Below are 20,633 nucleotides of genomic sequence, written 5' to 3'. Positions count from 1 at the left end.
CTTCCTTCCTTCCTTCCTTCCTTCCTTCCTTCCTTCCTTCCTCCTCCTCCTTCTTCTTCTTCCTCCTCCTCTTATTCTTGTTCTTCTTCTCTCTATCTCTCTTCCTCTGCTCCCCCCTCCCCCCATGCTTATTGATTTTTATTTCAAGGATCTTATTAGTGAAGCACAGGGAACATCAAAGTTTCTCCATAGGTGACTCTCGTTTTGTATGGATTATCTGTCTAAAAGCTACAGTTCCATGCTTTCTATTATCTCTATAGAGAGGCTCAATCTTTTAAAACATCAAGTCTTGTATTCCTTAATATTGAGAGTCAACAATATGAGAAACATCTAAGACCTTATAGCCACAACATCTCATAGATCACTTAGTTCAATCTTTCCATTTTACAGACGTGGAAACTGAGGTCTAGAGAAATAAAGCAGCTTTCTTAAGGTTGCACAGGTAGAGCCAGAACTAGAAGCCAGATTTCCTGGTCCTCAGCTCATTGCTCTCTTCTTACTGTTTTTTCAGTCTCTCTGAGAAGTGGCAAGGAGAGGCAATAAATTGGAAAGATCCCTGGAAGCTTCTCGCATGGGCTGGCCTCTTTGCTGACTTAGCTGTGTGACTTTGAGCAAGTTACTGAGCATCTCTGGGCTGCAGTTTCTTTATCTGTAAATAAGGGTTGTGGACTTGACCCTGTGTCCCCCAGTGCAAGTGGTCCTTTCAGTTCAGATTACTTAGGAGAATGAAACAGAAAACCTCATCTGGATCCTCTTTGTTGCACAGCCGGAACTTCTGTGAGGGCTTAAAAAATCTGAGAGTTCTAACCAAGAAACACTTTTTCCATTTTTATAAAAGAGCCACATTGCTGAAGTGTTGTTGAGGTACTGAATATTTGAAGAGAGAATCATAATTTAAATGCACTGGGTGAGTGCATGTTTAAAATAATCTTAACAAAAAATCCTTTTGTAAAGTGAGGGAACACTCTTCTCCCCAACTGAGCTATTTTATAAATCTGAATTTATAAAATCCATATTTGGGGCTGAATATGTAGGCTATCCATGATTTACAATATCCAGCCTAAAAATGGCCCACTCACATAAATCAGACACAGGGTGGGGAACCTGTGGCTTCGAGGCCACATGTGGCCTTCAAGGTCCTCAAGTGCAGCCCTTTGATCGCATCCAAACTTCACAGAACAAATTCCCTTAATAAAAGGATTTGTTCTGTAGAGCTTAGACTCAGTCACAAGGCTGCACCTGAGGACCTAGAAGGCCACATGTGGCCTCGAGGACTCAGGTTCTCCACTCCTGGACCAGGGACTTTTGTGCTATAAATCCTTTGATAATCTGGTGAATCCTATGGACCCCTTCTTAGAATAATGTTTTTAAATACACAAAATAAAATGTATAGTATCACAATTGACGATAGTTCACCTAGATTAAGAATTCTTGATAAAGATGGTTGCTGACTTCCTCTTCCCCCTCCCCCACTCTTGACTGAATCTACCTTGGAAGTGCTGTGAAAAAGAAAATTGAATTTTTAAGGAAATTATTACTTAGAAAAAAATAATAATAATAGAGGCTGGTTTTTATGTAGCACTTTTAAGATTTGCAAACTGCTTTATAAGTATTACCTCATTTTATATTCACAGGGAGATGCTATTATTATTCCTATTTCACAGATGAGATAACTGAGGGAGGCAGAAATTAAGTGACTAGTCCAGGGTCACACTGCTCATAAGTATTTGAGGTCATATTTGAATTCAAGTCTTCCTGCCTCTAGGTCCAGCACTCTTTTCTAGCAGTCTTAGCTGCTTAAGTAAAAGTGAAAGGAAAAAAGAATCAGCATTTATAAAGCAGCTAATACGAGCGAGGGACTATCCTAGGCACTTTTTACAAAATTATCTCACTTGAGCCTCACAACAACCCTGTGAGGTGGGCAATGTTATCATCCTCATTTTATAGTTGAAGAAACGGAGACAAATGGAGGGGGAGTGACATGCCCAGGGTCAAAGGGTTAGTAGATGTTTTAGGCTGGATTCGAATTTAGGTCTTCCTGACTCTGGAACCAACACTCTTTCCACCTTGCGGAACCTAAGAGAAAAAGCTGGAATAGAATAGGGGAGGGAGCTAAAGGTTGGGCCAGGCTGCCAGGCAGGATTGGTTGGACTGTGGGAGATTTCTGACTCCTTCTCCCCTGCATTAGTGGTTGCTTTTGGGCTAACAAAGCCATCTCCCTTTGGGAATTCAAATATCTAAGGGCTGATTAAGAACCCGTCCATGTGAATCAGTTCAGTCCGCTTGCTTTCTGTCTGACATCTCGCTAAGCAGAGGGAATGGGATTTGTGATTGGCGAAGGCAGAGGCTGGTAATCTGGGATCATGGGTAGGCTCTGACCTGCTGGTGGGTGTCAAACACAGCCCATAAGCTTCACACTCCTATGTGTGGCCCAAACCAGATTAAAGTTACATTTCTATCTGATTTTAGTGTATTGATGTGTTAATAAAAAAAAGAAAAATAAAGATGCATGGTTTGCTAAGTCAATATTGTGGCCTACAGTGATCCTTACATATGGTTTAGGGGCCCTTGCTTCTATCTGATCTCGATACTGCTGGTTTAGAGCAGCATGAGGGTTCGGGATATCTGATGAGAGGGATATTAGGTGAGGGGTACAGAAAGGGAGTGAAAGGGATAAATAACTAAGACCAACAGCCCATTTCTAGACTATACATGGAAACCTGTACCCAGAAAAGCAAGGGGAAACTGTACCGCATGCCTCTCTGTTCCCTGACCTGTACTATTAGAGCACAGCTGTAGCATGGGTTAAATTGGCTTGTGTGGGTTGGCTGGATAATTTAACCACCATTTAAAACATTTCTATGTAGAAAAAATGCAGTCAATTCTAGATGACAGACTTAACCAAATTTTTGTAAAGCAGCATGGTATGATACATAGAGCACTGAACTTAGAGTCAGAAAGAACCTGGAAGGCCTGGATTTGAATCCCACATTAGAAACTTACTAGTTGTGACTCTGGACAAGTCACTTAAATGCTCCATGTTTCAGTTTCCTCATCTGTCAAAATGAGGGGGTTGGACTTGGTGGCCTCTAATGTCCCTTTTAGCTTAAAATCTATAATCCTAGAGCAATTTTTCCCTAAATTGGGGAAAGCCTACATGGATACCCACAGGGGATTATTTGATTTGGCTTAATGTGTCCCCCATTTTAAGGAGAATCAAGGAACATTAGATTTACCTGTGTTTGTGCGGGAAGCTCAGACAATGCTTTCTCTCTGTGTCTCTGGCTCTGAATCTGTCAGAGATACAGAGATAGAGAAAGATAGAGACAGATTCAGAGCCAGACACACACATATACATATATATATATATACTGATTGTGACACTGGGCAAGCCATTTAATCTCTCAGGACCTAATAGGAAATTCTCTAAACTCTAATCTGCAGAGCAGGGGATGACCTTCATTGGTACCATATGCTCCCTCTCTGGGAATTTTCTATACCAATAGTTTTTACACATATAATATGTACTTACATATATATAAATGCACATATAAACATACAAGTATAATATATATGTATATACATAGGTGTATGTGTGTATACACACATACACATACATACATATGTCTATTTTGGTTAAGATTTATTAGTTTACTGGTATAGGAAACTCCTGGTGTGGTCACTTTTTCCAGTGGGGTGGTTCTGCAACTCATCTGAAATGTATTATTGTCTTAGGCAGTGGTGGGGAAACTGCGGCCTTGAGGACACATGTGGCCTTCTAGGTCCTTGGTTGAGGCCTTTTGACTGAATCCAAGTTTTACAGAACAAATCTTTTTATTAAGGGGATTTGTTCTTTGAAGTTTGGAATTGGTCAAAGGGCTGCACTTGAGGACCTAGAGGGCCACATGAGACCTCAAGAACAAAGGTTCCCCACTTCTGTCTTAGAGAGTTTGCTGAAGATCTGAGATATTAAAGAGATTTGTCCACGGATACACACTAAAGTCTTCCTGATTCTAAGATTGACCTTTCTCTATCCCATCATGTTGCTTCTTACTGACTGATAGAAAGTAAATAAATGAAAAGAATACACATTCTCCAAGGTTCATTTTGGCCCTGTTAACATGGTATGTATATATACATATATATATATATATGAATTTAAATATATATGTTTAAATGTTGATATAGTATCTACACTTACAAAGAATCATAAAGTAATCCATCTTGGGACAGAGGCCTCTATAAGAGCATACCACATACCAAAGGGCTTATATACAAAGTGATCAGCTGCATGAAGAAGCTTGTATGATATTTATCCACACTATGGAGCAGTGAGGAACACAGGAGCAGAATTCTAAGGAAGGTTGAGGTGTGTTTGGGGGGCTTGTTGTTAAAAGACAATAACATATCCAACCCCAAGGAATTACCAGCCTGCGCCCCCTTCCCCACCTCATTCAGGAGGTGCCAGGCTTCCAGCTGCAAGCACTTTGGCTCTTACACATGTGCCAGGGATTGCCGGAGGGGGATGACGTCATTAAAAACACACATAACATTAGGAACATAGACGCAGCATCTATTGCTTAAAAGCAGTGGACGGCTCATGCTCTCCAAGCACCAAGCGCCTAATGCAGGAATCTCAGGAGAAAAGCAGAAAAGACATGCAGGGATAATTAAGCGGAAGCATACAAAACAGCGTAGCCCCCAGGGGCGCCATGCTCACACTTACATGATTCAGTCTCATACTACCTTAGTTTGTTTTAAGCATTTCCATCATCTGAGAGGTTAGGAGGGAAAAACAGAATGGTTAAGGTAAAATAAATAGAGATCTCACACAGTGGTTTGTTTTTTAAAGGTTAAAAACAATCGGCTCATTTTGGGGAATCCTATTCACAGTGGGAAAAGAGGAGATAACAAAAAATTGCCTGTGGCTTCTCCAGACAACAATAACCTAACCAGAAGCATGGAACTCATGGAAAGTCCAGGTCTTGGAGTGATTCACAGACAGCCCAAGAAACCAAGGAGAGAAACCAAGATGCTCGGGAGAAAAACATCAGATTAGAAATGCACAGGTTTGAGCAACAGTTCTATAGGAAATCCCTACAGGGTAACAGTGTTCAGGCCTCACTTTACACAGCAGGAATAATTTTAGATAGAGGGTTGTCAGGAGTGCATTTGAAGAATGAAGGATAGAAATGAATTACAAACTTGGGCCATGTATATAATGTAATATAGTCCATTGGTCTTCAGGTGAATATTGATTGACCTTTCTGAAATTGAAAGGCAGCACGGGCTAGGAGAGGACCAGCTTTGGAGTCAGGATACTTTGGATTCAAACCTCTCATTTGACACATACTAGCTGGCTAAATCACTTAACTTTTATGTGCCTCAGACAACTCTAAGACTATGAATTACACACAAGTTGTGGCCATTTGAATAGGTGGAGGGAGATTACACACCAGGAGTTCCTTATGCCAATCATGGGTCCAGACCATCCTCTGCCAATCCCCATAAATGCTTTCAGTTAGAATTTAAAGAACCACTGAAGAAAGAGGCAGTCAATCCTAGGGTGTAGGGGTTGTATTTTCCTAATCAAACCTAGCAAGATAACAAGCTTCTTTTCTATACCCTTTTTGGATCTGTTCTGATAAGTCTGATCACCTGGGGCTGTGAGGAAAACCTTAAGAGTCCTTCATTCCCATATATTATCTGTACTTATGAGGTTTCCTTCAGTTTTTCAGGTGTGGGCACAATTGGGCACTACAGGGAAGATGCCAGTTTTATCTCTGGCCTGCCAGCTATGGTAACTTACAGCATGGGAACAGTTTGCAGGGGGTTGGTTTGCCTTAAGTGTGGGCAAACATCTGCCCTCTGGCTCACCACTGTAATTTAAGCCTCCTGTTGGCTCCTATTATGAGTGGCTAACCTCTCACCCATGCTCAGAAATAACAGAACTCTCCTGACTAATGTTTATGTGTGATGGAAAGTCAATAGCTGAGGTGAACTTTCATTTTTCATAGACACTATTTATTTATGTGCATTACTCTGTGTTAATATGTGGTACTCATAGCTTCTACATTATAAAATTGGCAGCAGTATTATTAGTTTCTGTAAAAGAGTGTTTTAAAGACATATTTTCATTTTGCCTTCCTTATTGATTGCCTCATACTTATATATGTAAAATGGCCTATTTAAAAAGGTTCCTTGTTCCTTGTTTAAAGCCTGGCATTAAATATAGCCTTCTGTAAATGAGCTACTGCTGCTGAGAGTTTTCCTGATTTGCAAGCTTGGTATCAGTCAACAAAGTGTGATATAGAGGTCAAAGAAGCTAATTCAGTCTTCAAATGGATTAAGAGAAGGAGATTGTCCAGGATCAGGAGGGTCAATGGTACCAAGAGTCACCTGGTATTCCACCCTGGTCAGATCACATTTGGAATGCTGTGTTCAGTTGTGAGCACCAAAGTTTAGCAGCACTTCAGTAAGTTGGACAGTATCCAAGGAGAATAACCAGGATGGTGAAAGGGCCTATGTGAGGAGCTCTTGAAAGAAGTAGACATATTTAGTCCAAAGAAAAGGAAAATTAGGAGAAATATGATGGCTTTCCTTGAGTGCTTTAATTGTTATTGAGGGGAAGAGGGATTATAACATTCTTCTTGTTCTCAGAAGGCAAAACTAGGATCCGGGGGAGAAAGTTGAAGAGAGGTAGGTTTAGATTTGATATAGGGAAGAACTTAAGAGGGACAGTTAGATGGTGCAGGGGACATAGCACTGGACCTGGAGTCAGGAAGATTCATCTTCCTGAGTTCAAATCTGGCTTTGGACACTTACTAGCTGTGTGACCTTGGGCAAGTCACTTAATTCTGTTTGCCTCAGTTCCTCATCTGTAAAATGAGCTGCAGAAGGAAATAGCAGATAGGTTCAGTATCTTTGTCAAGAAAACCCCCAATGGGGTCATGAAGAGTTGGACATGACTGAACAACTGAAAAGGAATAACTTCTCAACCAGTAGATATGTCCAAAGGTGGAGTAAGCTGCCTTGAGAGGCAGTGAGTCCCATCCTTTTATAAGTTAAATTTTTTTTAATTAACAAACTCTTTTCTCTCCCTCCTGTCTCTTTCCCACCTCCCAGAAAAACCAAACTGGACCAAATATGTGTAATAAATATGCATAGTAAAGTAAAACAAATTACTTCATTGGACATGCCAAAAATACGTTCCAGTTTGCACACTGAGTATATCATCTCTGCTAAGAGGTATATAGCATGCTTCATCATTAGTCCTCTGGAATCAGGGCTGGTCATTTTGCTGATCCAGAGTTCTTAAGTCTTTCAAAATTTTCTGTTTTTGCAGTGGTGTTGTTACTGTAGAAATCAGTCTGGTTCTCCTTCCATTCTACATGAGTTCATTTAAGTTTTCCCAGGTTTCTCAGAAACTGTGCCTTTCATTGTTTCTTATGACACAATATTATTGCTCATATGCTATAATTTGTTCAGCCATTCCCAAACTGAAGAGTACTTGTACCTTTTGATAGAAATATTCAAGAAAAGACTGGGTGACCACTTGTAAAGTATTTGTAGAGGAGATTCTTGTTCAGGTATGGATTGGACCAGACAACCTCTTGGGTTTCTTCCAGCACTGAGATCCTGTGATTTTGTGACTCTCCATTTCTAGCTTTTTTCCATTTCTTGATATGTCCATTTCCAGGATCTTTTCTTCTAGCCCCATTTATCTGCTTTTCTTGGTTTGGGATTCTTCTACTTCTTTTTATTCTATCCCTCCCATAATTCCTTACTTAATTCTTCCTCTTTTTAGTGGTCTAGGAAGCTTCTGAATGATACCAGTGTCATTGATCTCTTTCTGTATCTCTCTCTATTCTACCCACACTTTCTCAGAAGGATGGACAGTTGACTTGGTGATTGTTTGGAAGTGCTAGATTGAAATGACTCTAATATTTGAGGTGGAAGACAGGACACAAGAGCCAACCTGCCAAGCTTAAAAAGAAAAGCCTTTTAAACTTTTAAGCTGGCAAAATGAAGACAATGTTTGATTGTATGGAAATAAAAATCCATCCCAAGCCAAATCCTCCTTGAAATGAACAGCAGATAACTAGATTGTATACTCTTGTGGGGCAGGTACATTCTTTAAGAATATAAGCTCCTAGAGGGCAAGTTCTGTTGCACTATCTCTTTGTATCCTTGGCACTTAGCACAGTGACCAGTACACAGAAGGTGCTTAATAAATGCCTGCTGATTGATTAATTAGTATAGCCCTCCTCATACATTTAGAACATTTTAGAAAATTGGGGTTAATAGGTTCCTCCTGGTCATTAGGATTTTCAGTGTTGGGAACACTTTCCCCTTATTTGGCTCTTTCAGAATTGCGGAGGGCCGTTCTGACCGTGAAAACTTCAAGCATTCTCCTAAGTGGTTTTATCTCTTAAGAGAAACGGAAAATTTCCATCATGAGAGAATTTTAGAGTTACATCCTAACCACTTCCTTTTAAAAGTGAGAAAACCTAAGCTGGATTAATGAATGACTGAATAAAGCATTTATTAATTGCTTACTATCTGCAAAGTTACTGTTGACTATCAGAGCCTGACAGGGAAAGCATGTGCTCACATTGGATTCCACCCAGTTCCAGGTGTTTGAAGAGCACAGATCAGAGGTTCTGTGTCTTCAAAACACATGGGTTTGCTTCACACACCTGTTGAGTGAGTGAACACTGGGGTGATTAGCATGGTGCTCATGCAAAAGCACAAATGGGAGAAAGAGGCAGAAAGGCACTTATATACATAAGCAAAAGGATTTCTAGGCAGAAAAACTGTCTAATTAATGTTTGTACAAATGGAGCTAGTTAAACAGAATTATTAAGTAATTAACTCAATTATAACGAAGATGGGAAATACAAGAAGGCTTTGAAGTGAAAGATATCAAAGTGAGCCCATATCCCTGTGTAGGAGGGCTCTGTGTCCTTGTCTTCTAAAGGATATATGCAAGAAGGATCACATCTGACCCAAGAATTCAGAGCCTTGTATTGGGATCTGTATAGAATCATTCCATTCAAATGAATAGAAAGGATATTAGAAAAAACCAGTCAACCAGCAATGTGTCTAAAGAGCCAATACAGGAATAATGGGGGCATATTCTGGGAGGATTGATGCCTGTGGTGTGAGGGCTTGTTGAGTCCTTTTTGGAGCTGCTCATCCATCCACCTTTGGTGTCTACCTTCATCCAATTCTCACCTATGGCTCCAAGAAGCTGTAGTATGCACAGAGGCCACACCTTGGTAAACCATCTCCACAGATGGGCTAAGCCAGGTTGAGGGTATCTTATAGGCCTCAAACCTGGCGGCGAGTTAGGGGTATGGCTATCCCAAGCATGTGAAGACTTCCCCTGACAGAATGGGTGGATGAGAACAGTTTGTTCTAATGGCCATGAAAGTGGTTGAAGCAGCAGCTACTGGGCACTTAGGGCTTAGTCAGGCATTGAAGACGCCAAGGTCATCCACTGCATCCTGGGCAAATGCCAGTCACAACTTTTGTCCTGCTACTGGACTGTGATGACTTTGGAAGACCGAAAACTTTGTGTAACACTGCCTCATTTAAATCCAATTGACTGGCAAGTCAAAACATCACCTGACGTCATTGGTCCACTTAGAAAACAACAGAGGAGGAATAACAATGGAAATGATGAGCTTGAGACTGCAGTGGAGATACTTTCCCAAAGAAGGCCAGGCAAATTCCCAGCATGCCTGGCCACTGGTTTTCAATGCTGGCTTACCTGGAAAAAATTCACGCTGGACCCTAAACTCTGGGGAAAATGCCTAATTGTGTCCTGTGGATTGGAGTCACCAAAGACTTTCTGGGACAGCCCTTACAAGTGATTATTCATCATCTTCTTAAAGATCTGGAGTCCAGGGATACTCATTATCTTTGGGGGGAGCCCACATTCCTTATAGGCAGCTTGAATATTTAGGAAATCAATCAATCAATCAATCAATCAATGTACACACACAGACAGAATTGAAATCTGCTTGTCTGTAACATTTTTTCTAGGTCTATCCTCTGGGGCCAAGCACAAAGGAGTGTGAGGTAATAGAGTGCTGGTTTTTAATGAATACCCCAGCTCTGCCACTTTCAACTTGTGTGACCTCAAGTCACCAAGCTTCTATGACTTTCTGTTTTCTCATCTGTAGAATGGGAGGACTGGAGGTACTCGCTGACCTTGTAATGTTTCTTAGCTAAGTGAGGCAGTGGACAGTGCGCTGGACCTGGAGTCAGAAAGACCTGAGTTCAGATGTGCTTTCTAGCTGTATGAACCTGAACAAGTCATTTATCTTCTGTCTGCCTCAGTTTTCTCACCTGTAAAATGGGGTAATAATTGCACCTCCCTCTTTGGTTGTGATCATAAAATGAGAATACTTGCAGAGCACTTTGAAAGCCTTAAAGTACCTAACAAATGCTAGCTATTGCTATTATTATTGCCATTGTTATTATTCATTATCATCTTGTGTTCCTATAAAGTCGAACCCCTTTTCCACATGACAGCCTTGACATCTGGCATATGTCTAAATCTTCTCTTTCCCCAGGATTGGGATGAATAATTCCTTCAAACAAAATGAGTATTTCACAGGCTGGAGTCTTCTTCCCATCTGGATCGCCCTCATTTGCAGTAGTGAGGATCCTACCCTCTACTGAGCTACATGAATACATTTATTTTCCTAAGGCTGTATCTGTGTCTGGGGGAGGGGGAAGGCTCATGGGATAGATATGGAGGGAAATGGAGACAATCTCTAGACTTCAATTTATACTTGCCAAACTCTAATGTGGCTGAGGGTAGGTGATTTTGAGAGACTGTGATAGAGGAAGAAAAAGCTCAGGGGTTCTTGAGTCTGAAACCAGGGGCCCATCTGCTCCCACACATCTTCCCTCCTCTGGTACTGGGCATGTCCTTTCCTGCAACCTCAGTGCCTCAGGGAACTCCAAGACTGCACTAAGCTGCAGAGAAAGTGCCAATCTGCATTAAGAAGAATTTTCTTTATTGGGAGTTCTCTTTTCCATTGAAATTACAGGTCTATTCCCTTCTTATCCTCAAGGGATGCTTCCAGCGACAAAGTGATATCAAGTCAGCCTAGGAGTCAAGACAACCTCGGTTCATGTCACCACCTCTGACACAACAATCTGGCAAGGTACTTTTCAGAGAAAAATTCAAGTCACTTAATATTTCAGATAATTTGGGTTCCCAACAAAGGGCTCCCTTAAGTTTCTTAGGATCATCATGAATGAAGGATAAAGCCATCAAGGTATGGGGGTTTTGAAGGGACCCTATGCCTTTTATCTTCTCTCTTCCTCGCCTCTCCCATTACTCGTCATTCCAGAACTGGGCTGCCTGATGGGAAGACCTGCCACCATTAGGGACACTTTCCTCCTTTTCCTTCCCTCTTTGCCCTTTCTCTTAGACTCAGGCTGCCTGGGACCCATCTGGGCTACTTATGGAGCAGAAGAAAGTATGCTGGCCCCGAGTTCACAAACCAGAAACCATTGGGGTTACTTGATTGCTTGATGAGATCACTATCCACGAGACAGAAGACAACCAGGCCTTCACATTTGACCTGAAATGTGACCCACAGACCCCTGGCACTGTCATGTGACCTACTGATGTAATCTTAGGTCCTCTTCCCCTTGCCCTCCCAGATGCTCAATCCCTAGGACTTGTGGGCCTTTCCAACTGCCCTGCATAGATTGTGAGAATGTTGAGAGCACATCATTTAAAAAATTCTAACTCTGGCACTTAGCACAGTGTATCAATAAACACTCAATAAATACTTTTGCATACAGTTTTTGAAGCAGTTACTATGTACTGGTTCCAGAATAGTTACAGATCTGCATGGATAGGGTGAAAGGGAATCAAACACACATTTCTTAAGCATCTACTATGTAACAGGCACGATGCTAAGAACTTTACAAATGTTATCTTGCTTGATCCTCACATCGACCCAATGAGCTAGGCAGTATTGTGATCCTCATTTGATAGTTGAAAAAAAATGAGTCTGACTAAGTGACTTGCCTAGGGTCACACAGCTAGTAAGTATCTGAAGCTGGATTTGAACTGAGGTCTTTCTGATTCCAAGCCTGTCTCTCTCTCCACTGTGTCACCATCTACCTCAAATAAGGAAGCTTCCTCCCAGAGAGTTCTCTGAGCCGAAGAAATCACAGGTACAGATAGAATTTTTATAAGGGTAGCATAGGGGAATAGTATGTACCAAGTATTACAATTCATGGAAACTGGGCTTTCTGGATTTTTCTTCTGTTTTTGATTTTTATAGTGTCACAGGTGAGAAACATTTCTGTTGAGGGTCATTCACTCACAGTGAGACACAATCAATTTAAAGTCATATGTGTAAAATTTAATTTAGCTTTTTTTCTTTTAAGAGAAATATAAAACGGTCCACTCATTCACTGAGAAAATTACCGACACAGAACATAAAATTCTATTCAATAACTAAACAAACAATAAAAAACTTACTTCAGTTTTACACTATGACCAGTTACAGAAAAAAGATGTATTAGGGAAGGGAGGAAGACAGAGAAAAGTGAAGAAGAAAGGAAAGGATCTCTTCCCACCTCATCCTGGCATCCTTCCTGGAACAGGAGGCAATTAGAGGGCATAGGGTATTGAATACTAGATTTGGAATCAAAAAGGACTGAATTGAAATTCAACCACAGGCAGTTACAGTATGACCCTAAGCAAGTCACTTGTGCCTCAGTTTCCTCATTTGTAAAATGAGAATAAGAGTGCCTCCTTCCCAAGTTAGTTGTGAAGATCAAATGAGATCATATTCGTAAAACACTCTGTAAGTCTCTAAAGGGTGATATAAATGCTAGCTATGCATATCAGTATGCTCAAGGACAAGAAACCAAATGACAACTTGGCCTATATAATGCAAATGGGCAGTACTAAACTGGCTCTAACTTCTTAGTCAGTTGCTTCCCTGCTCTGTTCCTTGCTGTGTCAGGGTATCGGAACAGCCAAGTCACGAACCTAGACTGACGCACCCTCCTGGGAATCCCCAATACTCACCAAAATGCAGATTCAGGAGAAGACCCAAGGCAATGCATGTCAGTGCTATTGCCCCGTCTATGTTTCCTAGCCCTTAACTCCGTTCTCTCCCCACAAGCACCCCTCATAATCTCTGCAGAGTTCACTTATCTCTCCCAGAGACTAGGTGACTGTGGGGGAGCCACGAAAGCCCACTCAGCCTCAGTATCCTCAAATGCAAAATACAATAGTTCTTAGCTCACAAGGTTGTTGCAAGACTGAAATAAGATAATCCATGTGAAAGGGGCTTTGCAAACCTTAATTTCCTGGATAATTCATCACATCTTTGATCTTACTGGTATAGTTACTTCTTCCAGCATTACAGATGCCAGCCTATCCATGGCTGTCCATCCTTTGCTGTTTTTAACCACATGTTCCCTTATATCCACCACAGAAATATTTACCCTGGGATTCATGAACTTAAAAAATACATTAAGAGCTATATTTCAATATAATTGATTTCTTTTTAATGCTATATCTTTTATTTAATGTAACTAAAAACATTATTCTCAGAAGGGGCCCATCTCAAATTCTCCTAGAGTATATTCTTTACTTTCTTCTTTGCTATAATCATCCCCTAAATTGTTTCCTATTTATCCTGTACATAGTTGCTTTGTAGAAATCTACCCACATGTTGTCTCCCCCAATTGTAATTGTTGGGGGAGACATGTGGGTAGATTTCTACAAAGCAACTATGTACAGGATAAATAGGAAATAATTAGCAGAGGTAAGGGACTAGAATTAAAAGGGGCTTAGGAAGACTTCCAGTGGAAGATGGGAATCTTAGTTGGGACTTAAAGGCAGTCAGGGATGTCAATAGTTGGATTGGAGGAGGGAGAGCATTCCAGGCACAGAGGACAGCCCAGGAAAATGCTGGGGGCTGAGATGGCATGTCTGGTTTGTAAAACAGCTGGAGACCAGTGTCACTGCAGGGAGAAAGATGTAAGGAGACTGGAAAGGTGGAAGTGGGCTGGGTTGTCAAGGGTTCTGAATGCTGTCCCTCCTACTTTCTAGTACTTATGGAAACCCATGCAGAAATGGCATAGTAGTCAATTGCTTGTCAGCTGCTCCCTCACTGGCAGGATTTGTAGAAGGTGAAGGATTGTCCTTGTTTGTTCCAAGCATCCTGATAGAGAGAGACAGAGTGTCCCAGAGGAAGAGACAGAAAAAGAGAAAGGCAGAAACACAAAGGGATAGGCTGACGCATACACAAAAAGAAAAACACTGAAGCACAGGCAAAACACATAGAGGAAAAATAAGGGAAAACCAGAGATAGTCACATGCAAAATTTCATCTTATCTTCACCTTTGGGAATCTTTTATCTTTCTTCAAGGCCCAGCTCAGGTGTCATCCTCTCAGTGAAGCCTTCCCTGGTCACCACAGTGACCAGTGCTCTGTCCCTTCTCAAATTCTCCTAGAGTATATTCTTTACTTTCTTCTTCACTACAATCATCCCCTAAATTGCATTTTCTCATCTGGGTACATCCCTCCTGACTGTGCAAGCAGAGGAGCTTGCATAGCTCGATGAAATTATGAGCCATGCTGTTCAAGGTAACCCAAGATGGACAGTCATAGAAGAGAGCTCTGATGGAAAAAAAAGGTGATCCACCGGAGAAGGGAATGGCAAACTAGTACAGTATCTTTGCTAAGAATGCCGTCTCACAGATGAATTAAAATGGTAAAAGATACAATGCCAGAAGTTGAGCCTCTCGGGTTGAAAGGTGTCCAGCAGGCTACTGGGGAAGATCGGAGGACAACTACAAAAAGCTCCAGAAAGAATGAAGCAGCTGGGCCAAAGATGAAAGGAAGCTCAGCTGTGAATGTATCCATATGTTAGCAAGATTGATACTGCATAGGAACCTGGAATGGAAGACCTATGAACCAACGTAAGCTGGATGTGGTCAAACAGGAGACGGAAAGATTAAATATCAATAGCCTGAGTGTCAGTGAACTTAAATGAATGGGAATGGGTGAATTTAATTCAGGTGATCATTACATATGTTACTGTGGGCAAGAATCCCTTAGAAGTAATGGAATAGCCCTCATAGTCAATAAAATGGTGAGAAAAGTAGAACTGGGGTTTAATTAAAAAAATGACAGAATAATATGTTTGAATCCAAGGCAAACTGTTTGGTATCACAATAGTACAAGACTGTGCTCCAATTACTGATGCTGAAGAGGCCAAAATTGCTCAGTTCTATGAATATCTACAAAATCTTCCAGAAATAACATCAAAAAAGACATAACATTCATCATTACAAACTGAAATCCTAAAGTAGGAAATCAAAAGATAATTGCAATAACAGGCAAGTTTGACCTTGGAGTAAAAAAATGAAGCAGGTCACAGATTAATAGAATTTTGTCAAGATAACTCACTGATCAGAGAAGACACTCTTTTTCAACAACCCAGAAGGCGACTTTACACATGGACATTACCAGATGGTCAATGCAGAAATCAGGTTGATTATATACTTTGCAGCCAAAGGTGGAGAAGCTCTCTACAGTCAGTTAAAACAAGACCTAGAACTGACTGTAGCTCAGATCATGAGCTTCTTATTGCAAAATTCAGACGTAAATTGAAAAAAGTAGGGGAAATCATCAGACCATATGGGTATGACCTAAATAATATCCCTTATGGATATAAAGTAGAAGTGATGAATAGATGTAAGGGATTATGTCAGGTAGATAGAATGATTGAAGAACTATGGACAGTGGTTTGCAATATTGTAAAGGAGATAAAAGGCAATCCCAAAGAAAAATAAGAACAAGAAAGCAAAATGCCTGTCTTATGAGGCTTTACAAATAGATGTGGAAAGAAGGAAAGCAAAAGGGAAAGGAGAAAAGGATAGATATACGCAACTGAATGTAGAATTCCAGAGAACAGCAGGGAGAGACATGAAGGTTTTCTTAAATAAATAGAAGAAAAGAATAAAATGAGAAAGACAAGAGATCACTTTAGGAAAATCAGAGATATCAAGGGAACATTTCATGCAGAAATGGGCATGAGAAAAGACAAAAATGATAAGGACTTAATAGAAGTAGAAGAAATTAAGAAGAGGTTGCAAGAACGTATAGAAGAAGATCTTCACATCAGCAGTAACCACTATGGTTTGGTTGCTGCTCTAGAATCAGATATCCCAGAGAATGAAGTCAAGTGGGCCTTAGGAAGTACAATAAGCCTAATGGAGGAGACACAATTCCAGGTGAACTATTTACAATTCTAAAAAATGACGCTCTTAAAGCGCTGCCCTCAATATGCCAGCAAATTTGGAAAACTCGCCAGTGGCCACTGGATTGGAAAAGACCATTTTACATCCCAGTCCTAAAGAAGGGCATAGCCAAGAAATGTTCAAATTACTGAACAACTGTGTTCATCTCACAGGCCAGCAGGATTATGCTTAAAATTCTGCAAACTATACTTCAGCAATATGGAAACCAAGAATTACCAGAAGTACAGGTTTGTTTGGAAGAAGCAGAGAAACTAGAGACCAAATTGCCAGCATTTGCTGGATTATGAAGAAAGCAAGGAAGTTCCAGAAAAAAAAACTATCTGCTTCACTGACTACACTAAAGCCATTGACTGTGTGAAACACAACAAAATGTGGCAAGTCCTCAAAGAGATGGGAGTACCATATCATCCCACTTGTCTTCTGAGGAACCTGTATGTAGGTCAAGAAGCAACAGTTAGAACTGAAAATGGAACAAATGATTGGTTTAAGATAGGAAAAGGAGTGCAACAAGGCTGTATATTGTTACCTTGTTTATTTAACTTATATGCAGAATACATCACGTGAAATGCCAGGCTGGATGAATCAAAAACTGGAATCAAGGTTGCCAGGAGAAATATCAACAATCGCAGTTACATGGAGGTTGCCACTCTGATGGTAGAAAGTGAAGAAGAATTAAGAGGCCTCTTGAGGATGAAAGATAAGAGTATAAAAGCTGGCTTGAAGCTTAACATTAGGGAAACTAAGATCATAGCAACTGCTACCATTGCTTCCTAGCAGATAGAGGGAGAGGACATGGAAGCAGTGTCAGATTTTATATTCTTGGGCTTAAGGTTTACCATAGATTATGACTGCAGCCATGAAATTTTAAGTTGCTTATTGGAAGGAACGTTGTGGCAAATCTGGACAGCATACTAAAAAACAGAGACATCACCTTGCCAACAAAGGTCCGTATAGTTAAAGCTATGTTTTTTTTCCAGTAGTAATGCATATCTGTTACAGTTGAAATATAAGGAAAACTGAGCACCACAGAATTAACGTTTTCAAATTGTGATCCTGGAGAAGACTTTTGAGAGTCCTTTGGACATCAAGGAGATCAAACTAATCAGTCCTTAAAGAAATTGATGCAGGCTGTTCATTGGCCACATAATGAGAAGATGGGACTCACTGGAAAAGACCCTGATGTTGGGAAAGATTGTAGGCAAAAGGAGAAGGGAATGGAGGAGGATGAGATGGAGAGATAGTATCTTGGAAGCAACAAACATGAGCTTGGACAGACTTTGGGAAATAGAAAAGGATAGAAGGGCCTGGTAGGCTATCAGGATCCATGGGGTCACAAAGAGTTGGATATGATTGAACACTTAAACAACAATATCTGGGTACATGTTGTGCATGTATTCTACTTCACTGAATGCAAGCACCCTGAGAGCCTGATGGTTTTGCTTTTGTATGCTGACCACCTACCTAGCACAGCATCCTACACACAGTCAATGCTTAATAAATGCTTGCTGAATTGAATTGAACTTTGTGGAGCAATATTACCATCTTGTGGCCTTTCATGATACCACTAGGAAAAGTTTAAAAGCTGCTGTATTTCTGCAACTAACGGCATAAACAAGAATATTACTTTTTGTTACATAATCCAAGCAGCAAGATATAACAGAAAAAGTACACTAGATGCATTCAGCAGTGTGTGTGTGTGTGTGTGTGTGTGTGTGTGTGTGTGTGTGTGTGTGTGTGTGAGTGAGAGAGAGAGAGCAATAGTGAGAGGGAGGGAGGGGGAGAGAGAGAGAGAGAGAGAGAGAGAGAGCAATTGAGTTGATGTCAGGATCAGGGCTTTAACTTGGACCTGTTAGTACTGCTGCTACTGCTGTTGCTGCTACTGCTGCTACTACTACAACTACCACCACCAGTACTATTACCAGTACTACTACCACCAACAAGCATTTATTTATTTAAGCTTTGCAAAGCATTTTAAATGTTATTTCATTTGATCCTAACCCATCCCTATTTTACAAATGAGGATACTGAGAGGTTGAGTGGTTCATTTAGTAAATGACTAAAAATAGCTTTCGAACTCAGGTCTTCTGACAGCAAGCCTCATGCTCTATCCCCTATACCACCTAACTGCCTCCCTATTTCAGGCATTTAATAAATACTTGTTGAGCACCTACTATGTACTTCACTAAATGTTGGAAATGAAAACAGGCAAAAGATAGTCCCTGACCTCAAGGAACTCACAATCTATTGGAAAATTTCCCCTGTGACACTGGACAAGCCAATGAATATTTCTGGCTTTCATTTTCCTCATCTGGAAAATGAGGGTGCTGGCCTTGATTTTAAAGGACATTTAGATTTCTAAATCATGTGATTTTCATGTGTCAAGTGAAATTAAGATATGGTGTGTGTTCACTCTTCCTTGTCTTAAACTATTTTGTTCCTTAACTACAAGGGTATATTTTTTCTGGGTGGGCCATTGCTACTGATGCTGCTTCTAAGAAGGAAAGCAGCACCTGGATTAGGGGGACAGTTGGAATATCTATAGCTCCCTTTATGATTGATAGGAAATATTAACAAGTTTATGACACATCATTTCTCCTTTACAAACACTCCCCACTATTATTTTTAAGTCTTGTCTTAAAACAACAGTAGGGACATATTGCCTGGGCTAGATTACCTTCAAGAAATTGAAAAACTCTTTTAAGTGGCCTCAAATTTCCCATGAATGCAAAGGTGCATATTTTTTAATAATAATATTCTGTCATTGTTGCTGCATGGTATTGGGACATAGAACACACCAGTCTCCTAAGAATTAAAAATGAGTATCAGAGAGAGGGCAGGGACTCTAGAGTTTCATGGTGGGTGGAGACGGGCTGTAATACAAAGCCAATGAAGAACTTGGAAGAAAAGCAGGAATAAAACATTTCATCAGGGAAATGTATGAAAAGAAGATAAGATGGGTTGGTTACACGGGAAGGGCAAGGAATAACCAAAAGACAGCCAGACTGCTCTACTGGCACTCTAGCAGTGTTGGAAGATGTTAAGGAAGCCACTGCCATGTTGTTAGACCCTCTCCTGCAGAGAACTTTTAGGAGAACATGGACAAGAGTCCCGTGGGACAGGCAGGCATGGATAAGTTGCAATCCAGATCACAGAGCCATGTGAGTATTTTGTGTTTTTTTTTTAAAGCAGATCTACCCTTGGGCAGCTGGCAAAGAATTCACTTGGATGTATGCCAGGGTGTATCACTCCACATAGAGACAGACTGATGATATTTGGCTACACAGTGGACTCATGGTCATAATACCTCAGCCCGCCACCACTTCCTGCCTTACCAATCATTGAAAGTGGAACCAAAAAATGATGTGATATGGATTGCACCGGTTTCCAGTTTAATAATTTGCTGTTTTTTTTTTCTCTTTCCTTAAGCCTGAGAGTGAGTTCTACCTTACTAGTCTCAAATTGTCATTTAAGCAGACTATTCATAGCTTGCCACTGTCTATTCAGGGTGATCACCTTCATATTATGATGTCATTCCAGATCACTGTTGTGGAGAGGTCTTAACTACAAACCCCTAAAAGGCTCCTTTGGCCCCAGAAAACATGACATTTTGTTCATAAGATTATACGTGCAATCCTAATTATGGGTGAGGCAATGCTACACATTTCATGAGATGAGTCTCCTAGTGACTTTAAAGTGGGTCAGTGGGAAAGAATTTCTTATTGTAGAAGCAGTGATATAACTGGAAAGACCACTGGGTTCAGAATTGTTGGGCCATTATTTAGAGCTGGAAGGAACTTTGGGAATCACTGAGTCTGCTCTCTGGAATGCCTGCTCCATAGGTAACAAGCTTGCTTCATTTTAAACCTTTTCCTTCCCCACTCCTTCCACCTTCTGGCTCTCCCTAAGGCATGGCTTCTTCTAGATGATGTAATTTCAATCATGTCCTCACCACAGCAAGATAATCCCTCTATATTCCCTAATCAATTAGCTATAGCACTCACCATAGCAGCTTTTCCAACCCCTTCCGTGGCTACTCCTCTCCCCATTTTCCAAGCTGAGAACCTTGTCTTATATTTGATTAAAAAAATTAAGGTCATTCAATCATTCATATAATTAACAAACATCTATTAAACTCCTATTATGTGTTAGGCACTGTGCTAAGTGCTGGAGATACAAGGAGAGGCAAAAGACAGTCCATGTCCTCAAGGAGCTTACAGTCTAATGATTCTCATTCACTGAGAGCTCTCTCTTATTCTCCTCTTCCCTTCCTTCCTTCCTTCCTTCCTTCCTTCCTTCCTTCCTTCCTTCCT

General features: G+C 40.7%; 1 protein-coding gene across 2 annotated transcripts in view; it reads right to left on the bottom strand.

The window, feature by feature from the left end:
- The window catches only part of LOC138175904 (LHFPL tetraspan subfamily member 3 protein), a 733,753-nt gene that overhangs the window by 70,550 nt on the left and 642,570 nt on the right, over window positions 1–20,633 (bottom strand). Inside the window, exon 3 of one of the 2 annotated variants that reach the window (XM_069106565.1) lies at window positions 4,727–4,774. The exons of the other annotated variant lie outside the window; for it this stretch is intronic. Coding sequence (XP_068962666.1) covers window positions 4,758–4,774 — 17 coding nt within the window. The 3' untranslated portion in view covers window positions 4,727–4,757. The remainder of the gene's footprint in view (window positions 1–4,726; window positions 4,775–20,633) is intronic. 2 annotated transcript variants of the gene reach the window in all.

The sequence above is a fragment of the Petaurus breviceps genome, unplaced genomic scaffold, assembly GCF_028583685.1.
Source record: "Petaurus breviceps papuanus isolate PSGF00001 unplaced genomic scaffold, PetGlider_PUasm1.0 79, whole genome shotgun sequence".
NCBI lineage: Eukaryota > Metazoa > Chordata > Mammalia > Diprotodontia > Petauridae > Petaurus > Petaurus breviceps.
The sequence above is the reverse complement of the archived record's forward strand: the minus strand, read 5'-3'. Positions and strand labels throughout refer to the sequence as shown.